Source organism: Sorex fumeus, unplaced genomic scaffold (genome assembly GCF_029834395.1).
Source record: "Sorex fumeus unplaced genomic scaffold, SorFum_2.1 ptg000002l, whole genome shotgun sequence".
NCBI lineage: Eukaryota > Metazoa > Chordata > Mammalia > Eulipotyphla > Soricidae > Sorex > Sorex fumeus.
The window spans coordinates 44,494,275-44,519,221 of NW_026606059.1; the positions used below are offsets into that span (position 1 = coordinate 44,494,275).

A 24,947-nucleotide genomic window follows, 5' to 3' on the forward strand; every position below is an offset into this window, starting at 1 on the left:
CAAATCAAAACGGAAAACTTGGTGAAAGTAAAAATAATTTTTACAATTATATGCAAAGAAATCATTTTTCCAAGGAAAATGCATTTATTTATAATGCAAAGAACAAAATTGTTTGCAAGAATTATTATAAAAGAATTCCTGAAAAAGAAAGAAAATGTTCAAAGGATTAATTAGCTAATTCTATGTTTTACGACATAAGACAACAGTATCATGATACTAGAGTAGTTCATAAGGACCCATAAATATATCAACGGAACAAAATAGTATAGCGATAAACTCTCATTTACATAGCATTCTAATTTTCATTAAACACACTAAAACAATCAGTGGTAAGAAAAGCAACTTTTATAAATTGGTACTGAAAAAAACTGGGTCTCTGTATGAATACGAATGAATTTTGATCCTTCATCTTACACCACAGAAACATTAAATGGAGATATATTATAGGCCTAAAAGTAAAAGCTTTAGCTTTTAGAGAAAATATAAAAAACTATCTTGGGGGCAGAGTGATAGTACAGTGCTAAGGCAGTTGCCCTGCACGAGACTGACCAGGGCTCAATTCATGACAACCTATATGGTTTCCCCAGAGCTACCAGGAGTGATCCCTTAGTACTGAGCAAGGAGTAAACCCACAGCACTGCCCCGCAAACAAACAAACAAACAAAAACTACATTTATAACTTATATAGTATTCTAATATTTCCTTTAGATTAGTATTTTATAGCTGACAAAAGAAAAACTTCATACATGGGCATCATTAAAACTAAGACTTCTGCTTATTACAAAACTCAAGACTCAGGCAAGCCATAAGCTGAGTCTTACAGTCACAAAATATACATCTAACAAGATTTTTTTTCTAAGAAATATGAAATGCTCCTAGAACTCAATAATAAGACATACAATACACTTAAAAAGGGCAAAAGATGTCAAAAAATATTCCACAATGGAAGAGATATCATTAATAACCAATCAATACATGAATGTGAAAACTAAAATCAACAGGTTTCAGAGAAATTCAAATTCATACAAAAATGATGTTATTCTTAAATATAAGTCTGGACAAAAGGAGACTGACTAGCAAATCTGATGAAACTATTGAGCAATCATAGGTTACATGCAATATTCCTTGAAATGTTACAATATTGTAACAGCCAAGGAAATAGTATGGAATATTTCTTATAAAATTAAATATGTAGTGATTAGAGAAAACGAAAGCATACAGATTAAAAATGACTATGAAAAATGTTCATAGTAATTTATATTAAACCAAAACTGAACACTGTTCAAACAGATAAACTAAAATAGCACTGTAGCACTGTCCTCCCATTGTTCATCGATTTGCTCAAGCAGGCACCAGTAACGTCTCCATTATGAGACTTGTTACTGTTTTTGGCATATTGAATACGCTATGGGGAGCTTGCCAGGCTCTGCCATGTGGGCGGGATACTCTTGGTAGCTTTCCGGGCTCTCCGAGAGGGACCAAGGAATCAAACCCGGGCCGGCCGTGTGCAAGGCAAATGCCGTACTCAATGTGCTATTGCTAGAACCTCCAAACAAACTAACATATTCAGTAATAAAAAGAAATGAACTACTGATAGAAAGGGCAGCATGTGTAAGTCAAGCAATGGGCTCTCAAAACAAAGGAAAAAAAACTGAGTAAGGGAAGTATCAATTCAGGCCAAATCCAAAATTATCAAGATAATAGCACTGCATAAAGATTTTTGAGGCACCTACTGTAATTGTGGTCAATGACATAAAATACTAATTTCAATGAATATAAAATACAGTATCTCTAGCATAATTATATAAAATTTCTAACATGTTAAATCCGACACTAAGCATTAAATAATTATACTTATTTAATCCCAAGTAATCCTATCTCAACTGAGAAAGAACTAAAATACAAAGAAGATAAATATGTTTTTCATCACCATCACTGCTATGGATCCAAGTGTGATGCTTCAGGGCTCCATAACTCAAGTTAAGATCAAAGAGAAAAGATAGAATCGCCAAACAAGTTTTTCAATTAATTTTAAAATAATGTATGTTTTGTGGAGAAAGAGAGGGGGCTGTGGTACTATGGGAAAACATTTCTAGAAAATATCAAAGGATGTAAATCAGATATCTGCTTCCCCATGGTTAAGTTTAACACAAATTACATGTACACACACTTACGTGCCTTACCTTAGGAAACTGTTTTACAGGAATTAACACTTTCTGTCCCAGTTTCATGTTTTTATTAATCACCACATCAATGTACTTTTCTTCATCTTTGCCTTCTCCTTTTTGAAACTTTTCTATTTCTGTGAAGGGAAAAAAAAGATAAGAATGAAGAGTATGACTCAGAATTAAGTTCCACTACCAATAAACTAATGGAACTCTGAAAGAATAAACAGTCAGCTGCAACCACTGAATGTTCACGGTTTAGTGAAAAATATAACAATATAACACAGAAAGTTAAAATGTACATTATAAACAGACAATAGCACTAACTTGCAGCATCTGCTATATACAGTGGAGAAGACAAAACTATCAAGCTGCTTCATCTGCAATGTCATCAGCATTAATAGTGAATATTGGCAAACTTCTGTTTTGCTGATCCATCTGCATCCGGTAGCAAGAAAAATCTTGAAATATTTATTGAAAGATGATTGCTAAGGATGATTGAACTTCTGCTTAAATCAACCAAAACTAACTGGCAGGAAGATGGACCCAGAGGACAGAGAAAAGAAGCTGAGTTCTTGCCTTCCTAAACATGGCTATCCAAAAGTGACTCACGGTAATTCTTTCAACACAACACATTTCAAATGAAAATTCGGTAATCCCACTGACAAATGAAGACAAAAAGTATTGAACTAATTCAAATTAATAATGACTGGAATCAGTAACTACTGGGAGAAGGGGAAGCAAACACCAAGGAATGAAAATGGAAAATCTACTTTTCACTTATACCTGCCTAAGGGTTAAAACACATTTCTCAATTTTAATTGCAAACATCATTAAGTATACTGCAAAAGACCAGCTATCTTAAACAATTATCAGGCTCCAGAGGTCACCAATTAGAACCCTGCAAGGATTTGAATTAAAAAAAGGTTTTATGATTAGGTGAAGTAATGATCCAGGAAAGAGATTAGTTCTCTTCAGACTGCACTCATTATAAAACCCATTTCCTTTGTGTGAAGATTCAATGTTTTTCTCATTCATGCTGCTGGTATTATCATGCTATGAGATAGAAATATGACTGCAATAATGATATTCTATAACAACATATAAAACCTGCATTTTGCTCTCTATTGCCTTCATATCTAATGTATATTTTCTAGTTATATATACAATAATACAGGCACTATCCCTGTGACAGACTATTCAAAAACTTCAAAGTGGGATATAATCATACTATGGCTGTACATTTTCAGGTCAATTACATAACCACAATCACTGTTTTCATGTTAGAGAATAAGTGGTGAGCAATCTTTAAAAATACTTTTCATATACATTTTGCAGTTATACCTGCCTATGGCAAAAGTCACACTTTTCATATGACTATTATCTACAGGCTCACTTTTATGAAAAGAAACCTAAAGACAGCTTCAAGAATGGCAACTAGATGCTAGAAACATTGACTCTGATGCTATTTAAAAGGTACACCAACAAAACCATCAAAGATATCCCAAGTGTAGCTAAACATCAAAACCAAAAAAGAGATCAGAGAAAGACAGAGCTGAAGAGAAAGTATGGCCACAGATCCAATCCCTGGCACATGTGGCTTCCCTCAATGACCTGAGGCAGCCCTTGTTGTCTGTCCAGCATCACCGGGGAGGCCCCTCAAAACAAAACCAAAAAAGTGGCATTATATTAGTACAAAGCATGCAAGATGCCTAAAAAATACTTATTTCCTTCTAACTCAATGTTGCTCTAAGTTACCTATGAAATATCCAACAGGCATGAGAAACTTTTGAAAAAGCAAAATACAACTTTAAAGTGTAAAATACAACTACTGCAGAAACAGGTCACTTGCCATTTAGAATGAATTATAATCCAAATTATGACATTGCTACAAATTCAATTTGACCACTTTTATAACCAAATAATCAAACTCTGCAATGTGCTCCCTTTTTCTTACTCCCCAAATTAAATAATCTGAGGTGAAGAAAAAAATAGTATGAATACTGGCATATCAAACTGAAAAATAATTAAAAAGCAAAAAAAAACCCACAAAAAACAAAAACAGACTGGTTGTGTCTGTAGTGGGGAAGAAGGGACAAGCTCTTCCTGACAGTACCCACATCAAGACATTCTTTTGGCTTTTACTAGGACCAACCCCTAAAGCACCTTTCTGCTGAACTAAGGAAGCAGACTCGTAGCTGGACAGAACTGCTCAGTAGATACTGTGCATTAGACCCTTTTTTAATCTTTTCCCTCATACTAAACACATACACCTAAAGAAATTGCTCTGCCGCTTTGTATAGATCCAATATATGATTATATTTTCAGTGGCTCAACTGTGCATGCCCACTTTCACCCCTCAAAAAGATACGTATTTTCCTCTGAAAAACTACAAAATATGTAGTTTGTTATGCTCTCCCCTACATAAAGTCAGACACAGTTCTTTTTCTAGCCTGTGCTGATTAGATGTGTCCCCCAACTGACGTTGTTTTCTTGCCAATAAAGTCGTTCTACTTAATTGTTCCTGTGATTTTCGATGACACAATTCAATTGTGAAAGTTAAGTAAGAACAGAAAGTACTTGAGCGCAGAAATACACCACTATGTAAAATGACACCTTCCCATGTCTTTTTATACCCATAATAGGACATTCCCTAGACACATCTATTACATCTTCTCTTTATGACTTAGATGCTCGTTTCACAGAACACAATTCCACTGGAGGTTTTACTTGAAGAGATTTATCACCTTAGATGAGAATGCTAAGTCATTAGTGAACATACATGCATTAAAAACTAATTGTTGAACAATAATTGTTTGAATATTCCTCATGGAAAAACCACAGAAAGACCCGAAGTATTCATATAGATACCTAAGGCTTAAATTAAGCAATACAGAAATCACTCATCTTTCAGTTTCACAAACCATCTATGCCAATTATCCAACTACTGACTCTAAGATCATCATCCTTTCCAGAATACTGGTAGAGATTCTGCAATTCATACTTATCCTCTGTCAGCAATTTTCTACAAGGTCTGGGAGCGATGGATTTGGGAGTGGTGATGGGACAGAAAAGACAGATGAGACTAGTTCCTTCCGTTTCCAGTTCTTGGCAATTCAACTGAATATCGGTTCCAAATTCTGACACTAATATCACTTTCTTCCTATGCTCTCAGAAGCACACTCTTATCACTTCCTAAGCAAGGTGGGGTCTTTTGTTCAGAGGTCTGGATTTGCTTTGGGAGTATTCTCTGCAAGATCCTGGGATGGTTATACTGCAGGGATCTGGCCCCAGCACTCAGGAATACTTCCTCCAAGTAGCTTTCCTCTGTTTCCCCACCCTCTGGCGAAATCCCCACAGTTCCCACATTACTATGTTAACTTCAGTATTTCCCACTTACTTTTTAGTTATGCAATAATTATCTAATTAATTCTTTGAAAATAAATTCAATATACTATCTAGTGTGATTTCTGACTCAATAAGTTTCTAGAAGTATAAAACAAAATATTTTATAATTATAGACTGTAGTGTTTAAGTGCCCCCACCCCCACACCCCCAGTCTTTACTAGCTATAAATAAAGATGAAAATGGTAGGAAGGATTGAGGCTGAATGCGGGTGACAGGTTCTGCATATCAACTAGGAAATCTTTGACATGAAACAAACTCCTGGAGCCCTCATTCTTCATGTATAAAAATGGAGGGAACCCAGATTTGTGTGGATCATTCACAAATCTTGGATTAATCTAAAGACAATCGAGACCTTCTTATGTGATTGTCAATACTGCTTAGAAATTCAAACAATTTTTTGTTAAACCTGTAAATACTAACCAGCAATATGGCTCTAAAATAAAGCTTCCTTGGTGTACAGCACACTCTGTAAAATCTCTCAACCTGCTGAGAATACTTTATTTCCTTCGTCTCTTCTGTATCAGAGAGCTGAGACAAGGAATAATGAAAGCAATGTTATCATGACTGAGAATGGGGTGATGGAAGCACTACTATATCAGTAGTGCATTCCCCACTCCACTGCCATGTCAAAATGATCACCATCAGAGTGAAAAAAAAACAGCAACTATGCAATGGCATTGGCATAGATGGGCACTATACAATGAAATTATAATAAGTATCATGGAGACTGAATTATGTGAATTAAATCTCTAGGTTTCTCTAGTGAAAAGCACAGGTAGATGACAAAAAAATACTGGAATATGCATCTGCAACTGATGTTTACCTTGAGAAGCATATCCATCAGCATTCTAATTTGAGAATATGGAGTAAATTTTTATAAATATATAACCACTCAGCATCATCTGGAGGGAAAGTTTTCAGAACCTTCAAAACATTTGCTATTTCAGGAGCTAATTAAGTTTAAAAACTTTGTTGTGACTACCAGAAGAGTGAATGTACAAATCATATTTTTAACTATGTCTCTGACAATGAAACTGTATCACAGGTGTTACATGCAAATGTTAAAACCATCCTTTAAATTCCATTATCTCAAACTTGGGAACAAGTGAAACTAAAACATGAGCACAAACTTAATGTAAAATTAAGCTGCTTTGAATAAAGTGTATATAAATAGCCCTAAATGAGAGATTAACCGAATTTTTTGTCACCTATTTTTGCCTACAGCATTCCTCAGAAAATCATATTAACCTATAACTTCCTGACAAGAACAACTGTCTAAATTTTTGCTACAAGTAATAATAGAGTATAAATTAATATTATGGAAAGATAAGCTTAATTTAATGATGTTGTAATAATGCAAATCACAGAGTAGCATATAGTATTACAAAAGGTGGAAACGCAAGTAATTCCAGGGAATTTCCATTCCTTTGGCTATCAATTATAGATACTGATAGCTTCTGAGGTTGTGAGGGTTAAAGATATACTTCAGGAGCTAAACTTTAATTATATCATCCATTATAATTTCTAATATCCTGCATTTCACAGACAAGCATATCAATGTGAACAGAGATGTATATGAAGACACCTAAGACTAATAAAATTCCAATGATTATATGAATACTAGCATAATTAGAATTAGAAATAAAGCACGCAAAGAAAGGTTAACAAGTTATAGTAGCACTGTAGCACTCTAGCAATATCCTCCCATTGTTCATCGATTTGCTCGAGCAGGCACCAGTAACGTCTCACAACAAACTGTGATCCCTGATTAATGTGAATCAGAAATCAGATCAGCTGTAGGCTGGAAACACTATTGAAAGGAGCTGTACAGGTTCAAACTGTGAACAGAAATGTGGAGACTCATTCTCTTGTGTCCTAACTCACCATATGATAATGCTGGATTTGAGTGAGTTACTTCAGTTATATCATTGAAAGTTGCTTTTGTTTCTTGTAAAATGGAGACTGTCTTCAAAATCACTTAAAGGGACAACTAAGCAAGGTCAAGTGAACAAAAACATTTCAGTACCTGAAAAAGCTACCCAAGTATCAGTGGGGCCACAACAAGCATTCTAAGGCAATATCCATTCAGTAGCACTGGTAGGTACAAAATCACAAGTCATTATGGGGAACCATTTCAGGGCTCTATGACATGACCTGGGCTGGAGCCATAGCACACACAGCAGGTAGGGCGTTTGCCTTGCACACGGCCGACCTGAATTCGATTCCTCCATCCCTCTCAGAGAGCCCAACAAGCTATGGAGAGTATCCTGCCCACATGGTAAAGCCTGGCAAGCTACCCGTGATGTATTTGATATGCCAAAAACAGTAGCAACAAGTGCCACAATGAAGATGTTACTGGTGCCCGCTTGAGCAAATCGATGAAGAACAGGAGGACAGTGCTACAGTGCTAGAGTACATGACCTCATTTCTGTCTTCCATTACCTCGTTTCTGCATTCCGTAATTTGGCTAGTCCTCAGATGTGAGGAAAGGCCTCCATCTACTTCCTTCCAAAGGGCCATGAAGATTAGGTATGCTGGATAAAGAAAAACTTCCCTACTGCAGAGCCTGGCAAGCTACCCGTGACGTATTCGATATGCCAAAACACAGTAACAACATTACAGGGCCCGCTTGAGCAAATCAATGAACAACGAGAGGACCGTGACCGTGACCGTGACTATAATAATAATTACTGTGTGGTACATAATATCTACATAAAACTGTTTATATGACTTAACAAGAAAATACCAAATTGAAAAAAATACCTTATCACAGTAGCATATACATACCACATGTGTAAATATATACACAAATTTCAACATGACATTCTTTGTTCAATGTCATCTTTATACCAGAAGTATATAACATAGTCTTACCACATGAAGGCAAGGACCAAAACCACTATCTTAAAAAACACTAGCTGTGATAGCAGGACTGTGTAGTTGTGCAATACAATCATGGGAAATCACTGACTTGTGATCATGGAATACTTGAAATGTAACATTTATTACTAAAGAACTGACATGTTTGTTTTATTTTATTCTAATTATTTAATCTGGATAGCTCTGAAAGTCTGAAGGCTACAACAGCACCTGAATTTGAATAGAGCCGAAAACTACAAACAGAACACGAAAAGGCATACACATACAGACAGCAGAAAGAGATGACATGAAGTTCAAACATTTTTTATCCTTCAAAAACAATTTACTGAGTTCTTACAATGTGCTCTCAATGTTCCCTGACAAATACCTGTGACTCTAAGCAGTAGGCTGATGAGATTAAAACAACAGCAGCAACAACAATGACAAAAACCCACCACAGTATAGGGAGTCAAGCAACTTTGGGTTCAAACAGTAGAGCTATGTTTAGTGTACAACATGATGACATGATACTGTGCTCAAGTATTCTCAAGTAATACAAAGTTTAGAAAAAGCAATAGTGGATGTTGAAAACACGAAGAAAAAATATTAAGTACTGAGAAAAGTAAAATGAGGTACTGCAAGATTTATAGGAAGCCGTGAATAGTTTTAGGTCAAAAGATCAAGGGAAACTTCAGAATAGGTAGCATTTTAGCTGAGCCCAAGTGAAAGAACACACCATGCTTAAAACGAGGGAGCAGACACAGATGCGTGGAATGCTTATAATAAATAAGGACCAAGAAAGGTGTGACATCAGTATAAAGCAAGATACATCCATGTAATATTTGCAAAGAGCAGGGTACGATAATATGAAACACCAGTACAAAGAAAGAATATATGGTGATAAAGCTAAAAGGAAAAAAGAGAAAACACATAATCAAAATTTTCAATGCTATGCTAAGTAAGCAGTTCCTGTTTGACAGGGGGTCTTTATATAGGGCAGTGTCAGGAAGAGTTTCTCTGTTCAGAAAAAGAGAAAATTGTATCATACAGCAATGCCAGATGGCTGTTCTGTTCTACTGATATAGTTTGAAGTGATACTTGTTTAAGGTTAAACTACTTAAGCAGAGATACCTCAAAGAATCTGAATGTAGATCAGATCAAGAAAAAGTGAATTCTGAGAACTTTTAAAGCCTGTCTACCAATATTGAATGTGGAAAACCATATAAAACGCTTCATCAATTCTTGAAGATATGCTAGTAGAAATTTTAATTAAAAAATACTTCATTTATACATTCATAGTCATGTATATAAGTAGGGCCATAGGTTAAAATTTGCATGAAGAGATAATATATAGCAGTTATACCAGAATCGAAACAATTAGATACAGTTTTTGAACTGGTAAATATAATGTTACTAGGAAAATTTAGTTTTGTTATAATCCAACTTTTAGGTCAAATCTATTCATGCCTCTTTCAAAGTCATAAATTATCTCAGACATTCCAGTATCTTGAACCTCTTAATATGTACATGTGTCTTCCAAAAATGAGTTTTACCATAGAAAGACTGCATGAATCAAGAACCACACTATATACTGTGTGGACACTCAGAACCCTGAATAGCAAGACATCATAAAATGTACAACTTACAATCATGTTTGCTCAATAGCCTTAGTCTAAGATGGGGGGGTGAGGTGGAATTTAACTGGCACAGTTACCATTTTGTTTTTTGTTTTGTTTTGTTTTAATAAGCAAAGTATTTAGAAATCAAACAATTAGTCATAAAATGTGCTAGGTATAGTTTAGATAGAGGGAAATGGGCGTCAGCATTTATAAAGAGCAAACTGAATAGCTGACAAAGCTATTTCAGGCACTTTAAAACAGCTTGTCTTAATTAATCTTCCAGGGAAGTAGACAAACTCAGGAGGGCCTTTTCCTGCCTATCAAGCTAATCCATGAAAAAAACAAACAAACAAACAAAAAAACAGGCACCAAATTGATTTTATAAGTAAAGTTTTGGACAATATTATGACATTCCTTGATAAGAACATCAAATCAGTGTGATATATATAAGAAAAGCTTTGATTCCTGACTGATCATTTTACTCATCTTTCCATAGCATTCAGCCATTGCAACCTTGTGTCATTATGGTAATTGTCTTTTATTAATGCTAAATGCAATTCTGAGTAATAATGCTTTATAAATGGCATTTTTTTTGCTTGCATTTGGTTTTGTTCTGGAAGTCACACCCCTGGGGGGCGGGGGAGGGGATTCAGGGATTACTCCTGGCTATGGACTCAGGGAGGGCAGGGCTTAAGGAAACTAGTAAATGGGAAGCCAGTGACTTGAACCAGGTTAGTGGTATGCAAGGTAAGAACCCACCTGCTGTACTATCTCTCCTGTCTTTCAAGTAACAAATATTGAATAAATTAATATATGAGTCTTAAACATCGATAAGGATTGTGTTCCCTGTTGGTTTGTCCCATGAGCTAGTTAAGTAAAACTGAGAAAACCATATTCCTTTCAAGTTTTTTTTTTCTTTTAAGAAATATTTTCTGAGCCTCAATTCTTCTAACTTAGCCTAAGAATATTTGTAGAAGAGTCGTTTCAAAGAAATGTAAGTATATGTGGTCGAGGGTTAGGGACCGAAGAGAAGGAAAAGGCAGGGAATGTGTTTACTCTCACACAATTCCTCTCCAAGTAAATATCTATTCCAAAGATAATTAATCTTTCTTCAAAATGATAACCTTCAAGCAACCCTATGAGCTCCTCAGATACCAGCAAGTTTAACTTTGGTGGTACAGTCAGAATTGTTTCCTGGTCTTTGAAAATAAAAAAAAAAAACCTGCAAATACACAGTTGGAAACACATTTTCTACATAACGTAAGGCAAACCAGTATTTATTCATTTCAATATAACCCCTTTATATGAAGAAAAACTAAAACTCAATAACTACCTAGCTTTTTTTTACTATGAAGACAGTTTGCTTTATTATTTTTTTAAATGAATCACCGTGAGGTACAATTACAGACTTACAAACTTCCATGCTTAAGTTTCAGTCAAAATCCACCACACCCTCCACATTCTCCCCCTTGACTCTGTAGCAGGTACATTCCCTTTTACTCACTCTCCTTTTGTTAAGTAAAAGTGGTGTTGTGGTTTGCAATACAGGTATTAAGTGGCCATCATGTTTGGTCTACAGTCTACTTTCAGCATGCATCTCCTATCCTGGGCGAGCCCTCCAAGCATCCTTTACTTGGTGATCCCTTCTCTATCTCAGCTGCCTTTGCTGCTAGGAATGAGGCCGGCTTCCAAGCCATGAAGCAATCCTCCTGGTCCTTATCCCTACTAGCCTTGGGTATTAAGTCTCCCATTATGTTACTTTATATTCCACAAATGAGTGCAATCATTCTATGTCTGCCCCTCTCTCTCTGACTCATTTCACTTAGCATGATACTCTCCATGTCAATCCACATATGAGCAAATTTCATGACTTCATCTTTTCTAGTAGCCGCATAGTATTTCATTGTGTAGATGTACCAAATTTTCTTTAACCAATCTTGGGCACTCAAGTCTTTTTCCAGATTCTGGCTATTGTAAACAGTGTTGCAATAAACGTACAAGTACAGACATCATTTCTACTGTACTTTTTTGCATCTCCAAGATATATTCCCAGAAGTGGTATTGCTGGGTCAAATGGGAGCTCAATTTCTAATTTTTTAAGAAATGGCCATATTGTTTTCCAAAAGGGTTGAAACAGTCAGCATTCCCATCAGCAGTGAAGGAGAGTCCCCTTCTCCCCACATCCACGGCAACACAGGTTGCTTTTGTTCTTTTGGATGTGGGCCAGTCTCTGTGGTATGAGATGTTATCTCATTGTTGTTCTGATCTGCATCTCCCTGATGATTAGTGATGAAGAGCATATTTTCATGTGCCTTTTGGCCATTTGGATTTCTTCTTTGAGATGGGTTCTATTCATTTCATTGCCCCATTTTCTGATGGGATTGGATGTTTTCTTCTTCTAGAGTTCAACCAGTGCCTTGTATATCCTTAGCATTAAACCTTTATCAATTTGGTATTGGGTGAATATCCTTTCCCATTCTATAGCCTGTCTTTGTATTCTGGTTACTGTTTCTTTTGAGGTGCAGAGCTTCTTGGTTTAAGATAGTCCTATTTGTTTATCTCTGCTTCCGCTCTTCAGCTTGCTTGGCCAGTGTCGGTTGATCTCTGAAGAGACCTTTAGCCTCAATGTCTTGGAGGGTTTTGCAGACCTTTTCTTCAATGTACCTTATGGATTCTGGTCTGATGTTGAGGTCTTTAATCCACTTTGATGTGACTTTTGTGCATGGTGTTAGGTAGAGGTTCAAGCCAAGTTTTTTGCACATTGTTTTTGAGATATTATAACCCAATCACTACCTAGTTTTAATACCTCATAATAAACTGCAGTTTCTTTTGCTGTCCACTGTACAACTTTTAATTTAACTTTCCATTTGTATGCATGTTTTTGGATGAGGTTTTACCCTCCTTGCCAGCTGCAGTTATTTTATGGGACCAGTTATACACTCTGTTCATTTAATTAATTTCACAAGAATTAAAAATAAGAACAAGATATTTCTGTTAAGATTCTAAACAGTAACTCTGTATGTTTTAATTTCATCACAGAATTAACAAAAGTAAACCATTTAAAACATGAGAAAGAGAATAGTTTGGCAAAATAAATAGCAAGCAAAGCTCCCTGCTAAACCATAATCAGAATTCAAAATACCCTGAGAAAAAAATCATCAGTGCCCAGTCTCGTTTGCCTGAGAAACAGATGTATTAATCATATAACACTGGGTGGATGGGCGGTATGAAACAGGTTTGTAGATATGTTTACAAAGCAGAGTGCTTGTGATCCTTCACAACTCTGTCTGTTGTGACCTGGCTAGGAAGGAAATGAACCCTCCATATAATTAGTGACCTTGTCAACAGGTGTGACAGGATGTGTTCCTGGAAGGAATCTAGCTCACTCACCTCCCCGTCTACCCCTCCCCCCTCCCCCCATCACACACACACAAAACACAGAGAACAAATATGTAGCTCTTCTTTTCAGGAGGAGGTACAAGAGGCCAGGCCTAATTTCATGGTGGACATGAAGATTTCTAGCATACAGAATGCTGAGAAGTGACATTCAAAGCACAAGGATTGTGCACTCACGTTTGGCGCCTGAATCATGACTCTGGATGCCCGAGGGACATGTCAAGCCAGGTTAGAAGAACCTCCATAAGACTGATGTAACATTTAGGACACATTTCTTCATTATGACTTTTAGAAAAGCTCTTTCCATTTTATAATCTACCAAATATCTACATACTGTTTTAGGTGCTAAGGTGTACTCTCCTCAAGACAAGGAATACAATATAACTAGGTTCATTTCATGTTTGAGATTGTGAAACATAGTTCCTTGATTAAGTTCCTTGATTACTGAGTCATGTAGTATCCTTCAGTAAACATATCAGCTAAAGAACCCAAGCCACAGACCAAGACAACAAAAAAAATGTTAGGGAGTGTCATGGTGACTTAATGCAGAAAGACAAAACTGTTCCTTTTTATCATCATATACAAATCACCTGACAGCGAACCAATTATTAACAATAATACATTTTTGAGAGATCAAATAGAATACAAAAAAATTGCTAGCTTCATAGTCTCAAATAATATACTTGCTCACACTTTTACTTTAAATACCACCTACTTTTTATTGACATTAAAAAGATAGTTTTTAAATACTAACAGATACTAACAAAAACCTACAAGTAAATTGGCATATAGCACATGCTAATAAGTTACTACTACTTAGATATATATTTATACTATAATGCATTATCAATTGCCTCTGGAGGAATACTATTTGATTCGACTTGAGCTAGAACGTTTACAAGTTGCCTTTCACTTCCACTTTCAGACCTAGCAAAGAGCTTTCAGGTATGGTGCTTCTCTAGTTAATAACAGCAGAAAAATTCTTATGTTAAAGTATTAGTAAGACTGAATTCATGGAGAAATAAATATTTACATACACTGAAACTCTTTAAAATGTGGCAATAAAGGGGCTGGAGTGATAGCACAGCGGGTAGGGCATTTGCCTTGCACGTGGCCGACCCAGATTCGATTATCAGCATCCCATATGGTACCCTGAGCACCACCAGGAGTAATTCTTCGGTGCAGAGCCAGGAGTAACCCCTGAGTATCGCTGGGTATGAACCAAAAAAAAAGCAAAAAAAGTGTGGCAATTAAGAGTAAAGGTTATGGAAAAGAGGCTGTAAGGCCAGGAAAGATACCTTCTTTTTATAAATATCCATACAAACCTAACCCAAGAACATATCAGCAACAGTTATGGCATAGCCACTGTTGACAGTCCAACTGGCTTTCTAAAGCCCCAAAGTCACTTCAGAGCTACGTATGAGCATTAAGCATTCAGCAGGAATAATCAAACCCTATGATGCCATTGTATTCTAAAGCCCAGGATGCTCTGTGAAATCAAACCTTGTTTTGAGTTTGCAATGTTTAAAATAACTGAGAGCAATTTCTTTGTTACTTCTTTTCTGAAGAGACAGAAATCAAATGATTCTGTTGAAGCCTCTCTTACTTTAGTGACTTATTGAACCAACCAAATGAAGTAGGGCTGGCACTCTGGGTTTTCCGAGTCAATTCTTTAAAAGCTTTTCAAGTCCTGTCCAAGATTCTTGAAGTGCTTATTCCTGGAATGTCCCCTTTTGGAAACACTCCCCCAGAAATCCGTTTCCTAAGCAGTAAGATGATGCCCAAGACATGAAGAGGAAATGAGCAACTTAGATGGTCAAACATTCCACCTGAGCTCCCAATCACCATGTCAGTTCCAACTACCAGTTCCTAGATTTCAGATGCCTGGACTCCCAGTCACAATTTGACTGTTACCCATCATCAGGGACTCCAACTGAACCAAAATCCACTCAACGCACAGAAGTGTGAGTGAACACAATGTTTGAAACAGCTTTAAGTTTGGGATACTGTGTTCCATAATCAAATATATCAGGGTGTATAGATTCAGTGCTTGGAAATACTAATCAGACACTCAGTAAAACTAGTCTACCAAGGGTTCAACATGGCAGACACTTAAAAACAACATTTGATATCAAATTCAATGGGCAAGTTACTTAAAAGACACAAACTCTCACTCAAGATAAACATAACATAAACAAGCCTCTATCATATTAAAAAAAAACACTGAATTCGCAGTTTGAAACTCTTTCAAAGAAAATTCAGGCCTAAATAGACACAGTGGTGAAGGCAGCCAAAACATGGAATATAGAATAATAATGCTCCAATTCTTCAGGATACTTGATATTGATCATTCCTGAACTGATTTTATTAGCCCAATGCAAAACAATAAATGGTTAAAAAAATCTTTGCGTCAATAGTCTCCATGAGTAAGTAAAAACTAAACTAAATCTAGTAATGTCAAAGTTAAAGAATGTATGATCATCAAGATTAGATAATCTCAAGAAGTTTAGCTGGTTTAACAAAATAATTCAATGTTCTTCACTATATTAATAAATCAAAAAGAAAAAAAATTATCTAAAAAGGTGTAGAAGCAGCATTTAAAAATATTAACATCATAGGCCTGAGACAGTACATTTGGATAAGGAACTTGCCTTCCTTACATGGAGCCAACCCCAGGTGGATTCCCATCAACACATATTGTTCCTCAAGCACTACCACAAGTGATCCAGTGATCCAGAGCAGCAAGCCTGGAGTAAGCCCAAACCATCCAAAAATAAAGTAAAATATAAACTTCAATGTAGGGGGAAAAACTCTCTATAAATACAGTATTGAAAGTTAATATACAATCTGATAAAAACCATTAAAAACTCTACAAAGAACATCACAATGGTGCAAATCTAAATGAAATTTGGAAGCAGGGAAAAAAAGAAAACCTCCCCTTCTGCTCTATCTTCTTGATACAGAAGAATTAGGGGCAGAAAGGGGAAAAAGAGTACAGACAGCAGACTATTTTTCTCATTAGAAGAATGATATTAAAATAATCCCAGCAGAAAAAACACAAAACTATTTGCAGCCAATGTTCTAGAATATTGAAGAAATCCTCAACAAAGTCACTAAAAGCAGGGAGTTTAATAAAACTGTGGGATATAAAGTACAATATGAGAATCAACTATATTTCTAACAGGAAACGAAAAACCTTGAAAAAGAAATTTTCCAGGGCTGCAGAAATAGCACAACAGACTAAGCATATACTTGCAAGCAGGAGGCCCAGGTTTCAACCTAGACACTGCACTGCACCCTCCCACACCTGCCAGCACCCTTGGGAGTCATCCCAAGTATAGAATTATGAGTCACTCCCAACCTTGTCTAGCCCCCACATAAATGTTACTTCAAATCTAGCAAATAGGAAATAGTTAAGGCTAATTTTATAGAACGTGTATAGAAAACTATATTTAAATTTAAATATCAAGGTTGAAGCAACAGTACAACAGGTAAGGCTCTTGCTTTGGACACAGGTGACCCGGGTAACACATATGCTCTTTCTGGCATCCTAGCACCACGGCATATGGCCCCTCCTTGAGAACTGCTAGGAGTGCAGAACCAGCAGTTTACCCTCAGCACACTAGGTGTATGGCCCCCAAACAAAATTAATTAAAAATCACTTCCGGTAGAAATTTTGTGTGAGGCTAGGTGTTAAACTCAAGCCCTTATGCATACACAGTATATCTACTCTACCACCAAGTTATATCCTTAACTCCCAGATACATTTAAATCTGTGAATAAATAAAAACTTTGCTTTTTCAGTGGGTGAGGGCCCAGGGCCCCACTTCCACCAGAACTTGGCCCAAACGTGCAGACCTAATGGCTCAGTGCTCAGGTCAAGGGATTCAGTGGTATTCATACCCAGCAGTGCTAGTGGATATCAGGAATGCATCCTGGTGATCTTGGGGAGGTGATGGGGCAGTCACATGTGATGTGGAAGATGAACTCAGTGCCTCAACATTCCAAGCACATGCACAAGTCCTTTGTGCTATCTCCCTGGCCTCAAACGATGACTACTATCATATGTCTGAGTCAGAACACATTAAACATCAATTTATAAACTCAATGTACTCCCTAACACTTCGGTTAGGGAATAAGCTTTTGTACCAATTGATAGGCTGATTTTAAAATGTTTTTACATGTAAAATGTATCCTGCAGATGTTTCTCAGATAAATTTTAAAAATTCTGGAAAATCAGAAATCAGTTCAGATTTTTTGACTTCAATAAACTTCCTTTGAAGCTCCAATAATTAATATAGCATGTTACTAACTTAAGAACAGACATACTGAAAACAAAGGATTGTTCAGACCTAGATTCAAAGGTGAACAGGGTAACCAAACCATCATCATCATCATCACTGTCCTCCCGTTGTTCATCGATTTGCTCAAGCGGGTCCAGTAACGTCTCCATTGGAGACTTTGTTGTTACTGTGTTTGGCATATCGAATACCATATTGCTAATTTTTCACAATTATTCAAAGGCAATTTAGAAAAGAAAGAGGAGACATTTTAATAAATTGTGCCAGAACAACTAGATATGCAAAAGCTTCTGTATTCATTTATATTACTACATCATAAGACTCCCTGGATGGCTTTTCGCAAGCAGGCTATCAACATGGCACCTACTTCTTTAAAGTACACAGTAGAAACTAAAACCTATCCTTAGATAATATGTGATCTATTCTGTTACCAAAATATTAATAAAAACACAATAAAATTAACAAGCAGCTTACTTTGTTACATTATGCTAGTTGTCTACAGAATAAAAAGTATATAACCGAAATAATATTTAACAACATTTATAAATTTTCAGACATGAAAATTAGTTCATTCATCAAAGCATCCCATAGTTCCCGAAAATACACAAAGCACTACCACCCCAAAGGTTATTTATCTTTTTAGACTAAGACACTTTTAGATAGCTAAAACTCATAAAATCTTTAAAACTTGAGAACTTTTATTGTATTTACTTGATTAGTAGGGCTGGAGTGATAGCACAGCAGTAGGGCATTTGCCTTGCGTACACCCAGCCCGCCGAGCCGGGTTCGATTCCTCTGCCCCTCTCGGAGAGCCCAGCAAGCTACTGAAAGTATCTCGCCCACACGGCAAAGCCTGGCAAGCTCCTTGTGACGTATTCAATATGCCAAACACAGTAACAAGAAGTCTCAAAATGAAAACGTTACTGGGCCCGCTTGAGCAAAATTGATGAACAACAGGAGAACAGTGACAGTGATTTGATTAGTAGCCAGAACGTATTATGTTCAGGAAATACTCCTAGCTCAGTGCCCAGGGACCAACTGGAAGATACTTGGGGAGACCATATGTAGTGCGAGGACTCCTATACTATCTCTCTGATAGTACCAAGAACTTTGTGTGTGTGTGTGTGTGTGTGTGAAAACCTATTAATATTTTAAATGAAAACTAAAAAATTTGAAAAAGCTTAACATAAACAATTTAAAAATATTTCATGGAAATGCATGTTGAATATGTGTCTATTAAATTACCTTATCTGCTTCTATGCTTTATCTAGTTCAATACATTGCAGATACTACAGAACACACACAAAAAAAATCCACAGTGGTATGCATTTGAAAATATTTGTTAATATTTTAATTAGAATTCTTTCAGGTAACTGAATATTTTCAAGACTATACACCAAAATGCAACAAGTGCTAACTGCTGGAGGTGAGCTGAGGGGCTGTTGAGATAATACGGCAGCTAAAGTATGTGTCTCGCACAGAGCTGATCTGAGTTTGGTCTTTGGGACACCACTTGGCCCCCGAAGCCCACCAGGAGTGATCCCTAAGTGCAGAGGCAGGAATAAGCCCTGAGCACCACAGGGTGAGGCCCCAAAGACAAAAATAACAACAACAACAAAAGAAAACAGAAATGAGCTGTGATATGAAATCAGAAGTTGTCCAATGACATACTTAATCTGAGGGAAACAATGGAAGAAAGGGACTTAGTAGATATATACAGGACACTTCATCCTCAAAAGGCTGAATACACATTCTTCTCAAGCGTACATGGAACATTCTCCAAGATAGACCACATGCTGAGCAACAAAACATATCTCCATAAAATTAAGAAGATAGAGATTGTATCAACAATCTTCTCAGACCACAATGCGCTTAAATTAGAAGTAAATCACACACAAAAACAGAAAACTAAATCAAACACCTGGAAATTAAACAGTGCGCTATTGAACAACGAGTGGCTTAGAATGGAAATCAAAGAGGAAATCAAAAGATTCCTAGAAACGAATGAAAATGAGGACACGAGTTACCAAAACTTATGGGACACAGCAAAAGCTGTCTTAAGAGGAAAGTTTATAGCTCTACAAGCATTCCTCAGAAAGGAGGAGCGAGCCCACATAAATAAACTAACCTCACAGCTTAAGAGCTTGGGGAAGGACCAACAAATGGAGCACAACCCGAACAGGAGGAAGGAAATAATAAAACTCAGAGCAGAGATTAACGAGATGGAAACCCAAAAAACAATCCGAAAGATCAATGAAACCAAGAGCTGGTTCTTTGAGAAAATTAACAAGATCGATAAGCCTCTAGCAAAACTCACAAAGAAGGGGAGAGAGAAAACCCTAATAAACCGAATCAGAAATGAAAAGGGGTCATCACAACAGAAACTACAGAAATTCAAAGGATCCTCAGGGAGTACTTTGAGAAGCTTTATGCCACGGAACATCAAAACCTCGAGGAAATGGATAAATTCCTAGACTCCTACAGACTCCCAAGGCTGAACCAAGAAGACCAGGAATACCTGAACAGACCTATCACCATCAAGGAAATTGAAATGGTAATAAAACGTCTCCCCAAGCACAAAAGCCCTGGCCCGGATGGATTCACTAGTGAATTCTTCCAAATCTTTAAAGAAGACTTACTCCCAATCCTCTTAAGCTTTTCCACGAAATTGAAATATCAAAAACACTTCCGAATAGTTTCTACGAAGCGAATATCACACTGATACCAAAAGCAGACAGAGATACCACAAAGAAAGAGAATTACAAGCCGATATCCCTGATGAACACAGATGCAAAGATCCTCAACAAACTACTAGCAAATAGAATCCAACTACTCATCAAAAAGATCATACACCATGACCAAGTAGGATTCATCCCAGGGATGCAAGGATGCTTCAACATTCGGAAATCAATCAACATAATCCACCATATCAACAAAAGAAAAGATAAAAAGCATATGATCATATCAATAGATGCAGAGAAAGCATTTGACAAGGTCCAGCACCCCTTTATGATGAAAACCCTAGCCAAAATGGGTATAGAGGGGATTTTCCTCAACATAGTTAAAGCCATATACCACAAGCGTACAGCAAGCATCATCCTCAATGGGGAAAAACTGAGAGCCTTCCCTCTAAGATCAGGGACGAGACAAGGATGCCCACTCTCTCCACTGCTGTTCAATATAGTACTGGATGTACTTGCAATAGTGATTAGGCAAGAAAAAGATATTAAGGGCATTCAGGTAGCAAAGGAAGAAATCAAGCTCTCACTATTCGCAGATGATATGTTACTATACTTAGAGAACCCAATAACCTCCACCAAAAAACTCCTAGAAACAATAGACTCGTATAGTAAAGTTGCGGGCTATAAAATCAATACCCAAAAGTCCATGGCTTTCCTATACGCAAACAGTGAGAGAGAAGAAAGCAGCATGAAAAAAACAATCCCATTCACAATTGTGCCCCAGAAAATCAAGTACCTAGGAATCAGCTTAACTAAGGAAGTAAAGGACCTGTACAAAGAAAACTACAAAACGCTACTTCAGGAAATAAAAGAGGACATGAGGAAATGGAAAGATATCCCCTGCTCATGGGTCGGGAGACTTAACATTGTCAAAATGGCAATACTACCGAAAGCATTGTATAAATTCAATGCAATCCCTATAAGGATACCCATGACATTCTTCAAAGAAATGGAGCAAACACTCCTGAAATTTATATGGAACAATAAGCCCCCACGAATAGCTAAAGCAATTCTTGGGAAAAAGAAAATGGGAGGAATCAACCTCCCTAACTTCAAACTCTACTACAAAGCAGTAATAATTAAAACAGCGTGGTACTGGAACAAAAGCAGAACTGCAGAGCAATGGAACAGGGTTGAATACACTGATATCTCCCCTCAATCATATGATCATCTAATCTTTGATAAAGGTGCAAGAAATGTGAAGTGGAGTAAGGAAAGCCTCTTTAACAAATTGTGCTGGCATCACTGGATGGCTACATGCAAAAAAATGGGCTCAGAACTCTGCCTAACACCATGTACAAAAATAAGATCAAAATGGATTAAAGACCTCAACATCAGACCAGACACCATAAGGTACATTGAAGACAAAGTTGGCAAAACCCTCCATGACATTGAGGCTAATGGTACTTTCAAAGATGCCACACCACTGGCCGAGCAAGTAAAAACAGAGATAGATAAATGGGACTATCTTAAACTAAGAAGCTTCTGCACCTCCAAAGAAACAGTGACCAAAATACAAAGACAGTCTACAGAATGGGAAAGGATATTCACCAAATACACATCTGACAAGGGGTTGATAACAAGGATATACAAAATACTGGTGGAACTCCACAAGAAGAAAACATCCAACCCCATCAAAAAATGGGGCAATGAAATGAAGAGAAACTTTCTCAAAGAAGAAATCCAAATGGCAAAAAAGCACATGAGAAAATGCTCTACATCATTAATCATCAGGGAGATGCAGATCAAAACCACAATGAGATACCATCTCACACCTCAGAGACTGGCCCACATTCAAAAGAACAAAAGCAAACGATGCTGGATGTGACGAGAAAGGGACACTCCTTCACTGTTGGTGGAAATGTTGACTAGTTCAGCCCTTTTGGAAAACAGTATGGACATTTCTCAAAAAATTAGAAATTGACCTCCCATTTGACCCAGTGATACCACTCCTGGGAATATATCCCAGAGAGGCAAAAATGTGTAGTCGAAGTGACATCTGCACTTGTTTGTTCATTGCAGCACTCTTTACAATAGCCAGAAACTGGAAGAAACCTGAGTGCCCAAGAACAGATGACTAGTTAAAGAAACTCTGGTACATCTACACAATGGAGTACTATGTAGCTCTTAGAAAAAATGAAGTCATGAAATTTACATACAAGTGGTACAATATGGAAAGTATCATGCTAAGCGAAATGAGTCAGAAAGAGAGGGATAGACATAGAAAAATTGCATTCATCTGGGGGATATAAAGCAACAAAATATGAGATCAATACCTAAGAATAGCTGAGATCAACACCAGGAGGATTACTCCATAACTCAGAGGCCAGCCGGATATTCTAGGGGAAAGGGCAGTTCAGATAGAGAAGGGAACACCAAATGAAAGGTGTTTGGAGGATCCTCCCAGGAGGGGAGATGCATGTCGAAAGTAGACTATGGACTGAACATGTTTGCCACTCAATACCTCTTTTGCAGACCACAACACCCAAAAGGAGAGAGAGAACAAAGGGGAATGTCCTGCCACAGAGGCAGGGTGTGAGGGGGGGTGGGGGGAAATGGGCACTGGTGGAGGGATGGGTATTTGATCATTGTATGACAGAAACTGAGGCACAAGGATTTGTAAATCTACAACTGCACCTCATGGTGCTTCACTAATAAAAAAAAAAAAAAGAAGAAGTTGTCCAATGAACTCTGTATACTAATATTTAAACCAAAATGATCTGTGTTGTACTTGAATGATTATTTACCTATGACATGACTTGGTAATAAAAAAGATCATCTGAAAAGCCTAATCTTCCAAATACAAGCATATTTCACCTTGCAAATACTAAAAAAAAAAAAGTACTCTTAAGGGGCCAGAGAGATAACATGGGGATAAAGTACTTGCCCCACATGTGACTGCGCCTGGATTGATCCCCAGCACTGCAAAAACACCCCGCATCACCAAGACCGATCCCTGACCACAGACCCTGAAGTAAGCAAGCCCTAAACACAGTCAAGTGTGGCACACTGCTACACAAGCACCCCCACCAATTGATTATATCACGATTCTCACCAGGTACTTCTAAATCTTGATATTGTGACTAAAATTTATAAAATTCTAAACATTTGAAAGTTGAAATGTATCTTTAAAATGAGTAATGACAGTTGTTTAACCTGATATAAAGGCTTCATTTGTTTTGAGAAAACGCAGATCAAAAAATCGCATCTGAATACCTTTCTCTTATTGCCAAACTTCCTTCTTGAGTAAATGGATTTTTATTTAAAAAGGTGGCTTGTTCAGGAGAAAACTCAATCACACAGGTGTTTTTCTTTGAGACAACTGTTTAATGTGAGGGTCATCAGAGAAATACTAAACACAAGCTTTCCTTTCTGTGACAAAGAATAATATTCAAATGAAATGTATGGGAAGACTAGCAACCAAAGGATTAGTAACTTCTACTGACACAAGGGGACTCTGAACAAACAAAAGCTCACACTTATTTTCTCTTTTTTTTCTTAATTTTTTTTGAATTTAATCACTGTGAGATAAACCCTTACAAAGCTGTTCATAATTAGGTTTCAGTCATACAGAGTTCCAACAACCATCCCTCCACCGGTGTACATTTCCCAGCACCAAGGTCTCCAGGTTCCCTCCCATCACCTCCACACCCTCTACCCAGCCTGCCTCTATGGCAGGTACTTTTCTTTTCTTTCTCTCTTCCTCTCTTTTTGTGGGATATTCCACAGGTGATGGGGATGGTGGGGTGGTGTGGGAACACTCCAGCAGCACTTACCTGAGCTGACTAGATGACACAGTGTGCAAGAATGAGGGGCTGTGCAGGCCCTGAGGTGCCAAGGGCCACTAGAGTCACACCTGGTGGCATTGGGAGGCCCGCAGAGACATATCCACTAGAGCTTTGGGGAGACAAGCAGTGACAGAGTTTGCCCAGCCTACAAAAATCATGCACAACTGACCACTGTGATATCACCCTGATCCCTGATTCTCTTTGATTAACTCTCAGTACCTTGATAGAAGAAATAAAATCAGTACCAGTACGGGGTTGTTTTTTTTCTTTTTGCCACTAAGTTGATTTGTGCTAAGAGGCCCAGAATTTTACATGGTACAAATTGTTTTCGCATTTCACTGCACTGTAGCACTGTCCTGTCCTCCCGTTGTTCATCGATTTGCTTGAATGGGCACCAGTAACGTCACACAACAAATTGTGAGATTTGTTGTTACTGTTTTTGGCATATCAAATATGTCACAGGTAGCTTGCCAGGCTTTGCCGTGCAGACAGGATACTCTAGGTAGCTTTCCGGGCTCTCTGAGAGGAGTGGAGGAATGGAACCCGGATCGGCCGCATGCAAGGCAAACACCCTCCCCACTGTGCTATTGCTCCAGCCCAAGAATCATCTATTCTAGATAATCTACAAACATTGGGAAAGGGGGACGGTGTTGGCGTGAGGTGTGGACAG

The 24,947-nt window shown here is 37.4% G+C and overlaps 1 protein-coding gene across 2 annotated transcripts in view; it reads right to left on the bottom strand.

The window, feature by feature from the left end:
• Positions 1-24,947, bottom strand: part of KHDRBS3 (KH RNA binding domain containing, signal transduction associated 3) — a 166,109-nt gene that overhangs the window by 100,095 nt on the left and 41,067 nt on the right. For both annotated transcript variants that reach the window (XR_008795384.1, XM_056136856.1), the window contains exon 2: positions 2,184-2,302. Coding sequence is in view for 1 of the 2 variants with exons in the window: in XM_056136856.1 (XP_055992831.1) it covers positions 2,184-2,302 (119 nt within the window). In the remaining variant the exon portion in view is untranslated. The remainder of the gene's footprint in view (positions 1-2,183; positions 2,303-24,947) is intronic.